General features: G+C 35.8%; 1 protein-coding gene across 1 annotated transcript; it reads right to left on the minus strand.

The window, feature by feature from the left end:
• Positions 1-304: 304 nt before the first annotated feature.
• LOC120355247 lies at positions 305-4,078 on the minus strand. Its single transcript, XM_039443593.1, has 4 exons — positions 3,912-4,078; positions 2,427-2,504; positions 1,934-2,035; positions 305-514 (listed from the first exon to the last, which is right to left on the minus strand). The coding sequence occupies exons 1-4, from the start codon at positions 3,921-3,923 to the stop codon at positions 320-322; spliced, it is 387 nt and encodes a 128-aa protein (XP_039299527.1). The 5' UTR covers positions 3,924-4,078; the 3' UTR covers positions 305-319.
• Positions 4,079-5,260: the final 1,182 nt, after the last annotated feature.

The following is a 5,260-nucleotide window of genomic DNA, read 5'->3' on the forward strand; positions in this document are numbered from 1 at the left end:
AAATTAACTATTGATTACGTGCAATAGCGCATGCGATTAATAACTAAAATAACATAGTATTGTCTCTCGAACTTTCTCTGCTTTGAACTCGGGCTGTCCTGTTGCCAGTATGTCTTGAAAGGAGATTAGATTTTTATGTTGGCATTTTTGATTCACCAACCCGAACAGCCATTAGCCGTTTTCACACCGATATCTCGCCGACACGACATACAGACAGGATTTACTCTGATGGACAGTATAAGAGCAGGCTGCGGTTTATAACTGCGCGAGGTCTCTTGTTCACAGAACTACTAGTTCCTTCATTTCCTGTTATGTGTTATTATAATTTATGAATGAAAATGAATGAAATAATAACACGAATCTCACCATATTCTTCCTCTTTGATGAATATTAGATTATAGCCAGGGATTAGATAATGTTGTTGGCTGAAATCATCATCAGTTGGAGAGCATGCAGTGCTGCACTCTGGCGCTGGTTCTTGGCTGCTATCATTCTCCTGCTTAACTCTCGCCATCTGCAATATTGACATCACAAACAATGAGAAGACAATCGATTATTGTTACACTTCATGTAAAAGACACAAATATTGGTGAAGGAGCAGCAGCTACTGAATTTGACAGCTGCCTTGAGTTATATCACGATAATCCCAGTTCAATGTCAGTAATTGTACTGGTTCTTAATAATCATGAAATTTCAAGCTAAGGCCAGCCATTCACGTTAAGGTTTGCCAAAGATCTATAACTGTACAGATATTCAACTGCACTCTGCAGTACACCTGGACAAGCAAGAGATACTACTGTGCACTGGGTGAGTGAGGGGTAGTTGAAGTTGAAATTGCAGCCATCAAGTTATGCTCTCTAGATTAAGATAAACTGATTGCTAGTTTGGTGGGTGTAAACAGAAAACATACAAGAACGCTAGTCAAAATACTCACAACTTAATGCATAACAATTAAGTATGGACTTTCTTCTGTATTCATACACTTGTATGTTCAACTCACACTTACGCGACTCAGGTCGAGAAGAGACTCGATTCTAGTCGAGAGCATGTGTTTCCAAATGGTGACACTCAGATCAGTCGATTCTAGTCTCCGCGATTGTCACCATTTGAAAACACATGCTCTCGACTAGAGTCGAGTCTCTTCTCGACCTGATTCGCGTAAGTGTGAGTTACCCCCTGTTGGTTGGGGGAGCTTTTGGTCGAGTATTGTACTCAAGAAGGTGTTGAGAACCAGAATACACCCACAATATCCCTGCTTGTCGTAGAAGGCGACAAAAAGGGACCCCAAGGCAACTCCAGAGGTTGCCTTGCCTTCAAATCCACGGGATCTGCCCCATCAGAGCAGTTTCGGAGGTGCAGAAAGAAAAACCCAAGAGACCAGAGATGGGTGAAACTCCAGCACAAATGCGGGTCAAGAGGCTGAATCGAGGACTAATCAGTCTGAAGAGACTGCTAAGCATATCACATTGGATTACGACAAGCAACCAGGTGATGAAATGGATGTTAGTGTAGGGAAAAACTCCAGGTTCTTGTAAAGGACACAGGTATTGGTTTGCCTAACTAACATACTACTTGGGAACACAATAAGCTTCGGTTGACGTGTGGGGTTCTATGAACCTTTGGATCCTCGTATCCGTCCCCTCAAAAACGATAAACAAAAAGTGTGAGTTGAGCCTTAATGTTATTGACAATATTGCAATATAGGCATTGATTGTGTTCCTTGAATTTGAAGGAAATAGAATTCTATCCTTCTATTCCAAACAAGCTGGTCTTCCTGTGGGACTCCCCACAATAGTAGCCATGCGCTAATAATAACAACAAGCTGGTGACCTGTGCTTAAAACTTGACGTTCTGAAATCTTGAAGAACTGAAAAAGGCCTATAACGATACTAAGTAAATTATTAATTTATTCTAGTCAAGATGGAATACATGCCTGATTGGAAGTTGAACCTTTGTGTGAGGATGACTCATCTTTGATGCTGCTAGTTGCTAATTCACATTCTCCAAATTCATCCTCCTGCATCTCGATCTTGATCTGTGAACATAACAGATTCTTGTGTCACTTGAAAACTAGACAAATATCAAACTCAGCAAGTAATAGTGCTCACTATTAAAATATGGGTTGTAGTAGTTGTTTGTTTATTTCTGTTGTTAGAATAGCAATGAATAGATTCAAGAATGATCTTTTAAAGAATGGACCTTTCACTACTGTCCCCATTGATGTCTACTCTTCTTTTCTATAAAATCCATGAAAGGTGATCAAAAAAATATTGCATAATTATAAAGAATATTCAGACAGAAATAATCTTTCAACTAAATTCCACTATATACTATCAACAGTAGAGAAGTTGAAAGAAAATTGGATTCAACTTTATCTTATAGCTGTAGCCAGTAAATTTCAAGGTGGATTGTTCAACAATACATGCCTGCAGAGTAGCTGTATCACTACGTGCAGCTCCAATCCAACTGTCATCAAAAGCACTTTCCTGTTTCTCAAATTTAACCTGCAACAGACAAAAAATCAACTTGAATCCTTCACAGTAGAATCTTGTTGAAACAAATTTTCTGTTTTAAGGTTATCTATTTCAGATACCCTGGTAAAGTACTGTACTTGACAATTAATCAGGCAACACTCTGATGGTGAGAATTTTCAAAGCTTGAAATCCCCATAGATCGAATAATGGTGTTTTTAGCTGCTACATAACGGAGATCTCAAGCAACAGACCCCCATTTTACACATTGCACTTTAGATGAGTGGGAGGTGCTGGTCTCCTATCGGGCGCCTCCCCAGGTGGCGGATCGGGGAATGCCCTCTAGATATAGGGGGGACCAAGGAAATCAAATACGTGGGGTGAACCAAAACCAGCAAACTGCTGCCATGGTGGTCAGATTAGATTTCTGTATTTATGTATGTTACAATATTTACTGGCTTATACACTAATTTACAGTAAATGACAGTAATGCTAATTATTCAACGAATTATACAAACTATAGATAATTATAATTAATCAAACAGAATAAAGATCAAATGCAATTAGAATAACCATAATATAAGATTCTAATGTAACTTCATAAATCAAACAAATTCAACAAATAATTGTCGATTCTTCAAGAAGGATATGAAATAATATCCTTCCCAGCAACACACAATCGGGTGGTCAGTGGACACAACGCAGACGGAGATCAGTGGATATTCAAAGGCTAAAGAAAGAAAATTGACTGCTGCCCTTGTAGTTTGGTATTGGCTTACCAAAGGCTAGGAAGGGACTAGCCTTTTCTACTCCATATAATTATAATTAGCTTTAAATTTGGAGGCCACTAATGTATTTGTGTGTAGCGTGCTTATATGGAGACAACAGTAGGTTTTCCACTAGCTCAATTTGTTGTTGCTGGAACACAGAATTGGAAATGCCATCTATGCATTCAAGTATCGGACAATCCCACATTCCTAAAAAGCTAGTGGCAGCTACTATTGCTCCTGTGTGATTTTGTTTCTCATCTGCCCGCTTGGTCATGCATAAGCATAATCAATCTTTTACTAGCACATAGACGCATCAATGTGATCACACCCTTAAATAGACAACATAATAATAAAAATATGAATTCTGATAGAAAACTTTATTCCCGAAAATATATATGGAATAAGAAACAATAAATTTTATGAATTAATAAGCGTTAAGCGATGCTGATTTTTAAGGTTATGTTGAGGAATCTTCTACTGGCACATAAAATAATGCATTTAATGTGATCACTACCTTATATAGACAAGATAACAATAAGAATATGAATTCTGATAAGAACGTTACTTCCAAATAATTATATGGAATAAAAAGCAATAAATTGTATAAATAAGCTATATTCTATATTGTTTTTTAAGGTTATGTTGTAGGAAAACTAATTCAAAAACTCACCTCTTTATCCATTTTCTAAAAATAGGACAAAATAATATACCATAAAGGAACAATAAAATTTAAATATTCGTTTTTCAAGTTTAATTTATTAGAATGATTTATACAGATATATCCACAGTTTCCCTTTGTTAGTTTTTGAAAAATCAAATAGAGACCATTGACTACCAGCTTGACCAACCCAACGGCTTAGCTATTTTCATGTACTTTTCAGGTTATGAAAATTAAATTATCCGATTTTAATTTCAATATTCCTGATAAGATCTATTCATAAATAGTTTTATAATATTCACAGTTGGAATGTCTAACTTTTACGTATTTTCATTGCAACTACATATCCTACCCAATATCGAGTAAATGCAACGATGTTATCGTTCATACTAAAACTAATAACAATGAAGCAATGATTCACTCACTTTATTAGGCTACATGGATTAATTATTCTTGTTTCGTTATGATTTTCGAGAATTAACACCAGACCTGGTGTTAAATACCTTAGTTAATTAGAAGGTTTTCAACTATGACATATACTGCACACACTAACCGCCAATTATGAACTTCACTTCCAATAAGATTGTTTTAGTATTTCACATTAAAAATTAATTATACAGGGTGTTTCAGAAGTAGTGTCGAGAATTTTAGGGTATTGTACCTGGATGCTAGGAGACTACAAATGTCATATTTGAAGTGTCCAAAACTCAGCGGTTATCCTTATAGCTGCCATTTTGTTTTTTTCACTTGAAAATTTTTATCTCAAGAACGAAATGTTGTATTGATCTGAAATTTGGCATGAATATTTATGCTATAAAGACTCAACTATAAAAAATATAAAAAAAATTTTTCGTTGAAATTTTTCAAAATGGCGGCCATTTAAAATTTTTGATGGCGAATATCTCGAAAACCGTCCATTTTACAGAAAATTTACAAGAGACAAAAAAGTTAGCAATTTTTTTCACAATTCCAATGATACCTAATTTATTAAGATTGATTGAAGAATAACAGAGAAATTAATTTTTTTCGTACTGCATGCATGACCACTTTTCACCATTTAAAGATCAATATTAATTTTTTTTATAATTTCATGAAAACCGTTCTTATTACAGAAATATACAAGAATAACTTTCCTCCAAATTTTATTTTACATTGAAAAATATTAATTTCACTCAAATCGGTTCACTGATACTAATGCAGCAATTGCTCAAAATGCCGTCCTTCAACTTGATTACACAGTCTGCACCTTTCAATCATGGACCGTCGAACTGCTATAAAAGCATTTTCATCATCTTGAATGGCACCTGCTGCAGCAACCACTCTTGCCACAAGGTCTTCTTCGTTTTCTACTGGCGTGCTGT

Source organism: Nilaparvata lugens, chromosome Y (assembly GCF_014356525.2).
Source record: "Nilaparvata lugens isolate BPH chromosome Y, ASM1435652v1, whole genome shotgun sequence".
Classification (NCBI taxonomy): domain Eukaryota; kingdom Metazoa; phylum Arthropoda; class Insecta; order Hemiptera; family Delphacidae; genus Nilaparvata; species Nilaparvata lugens.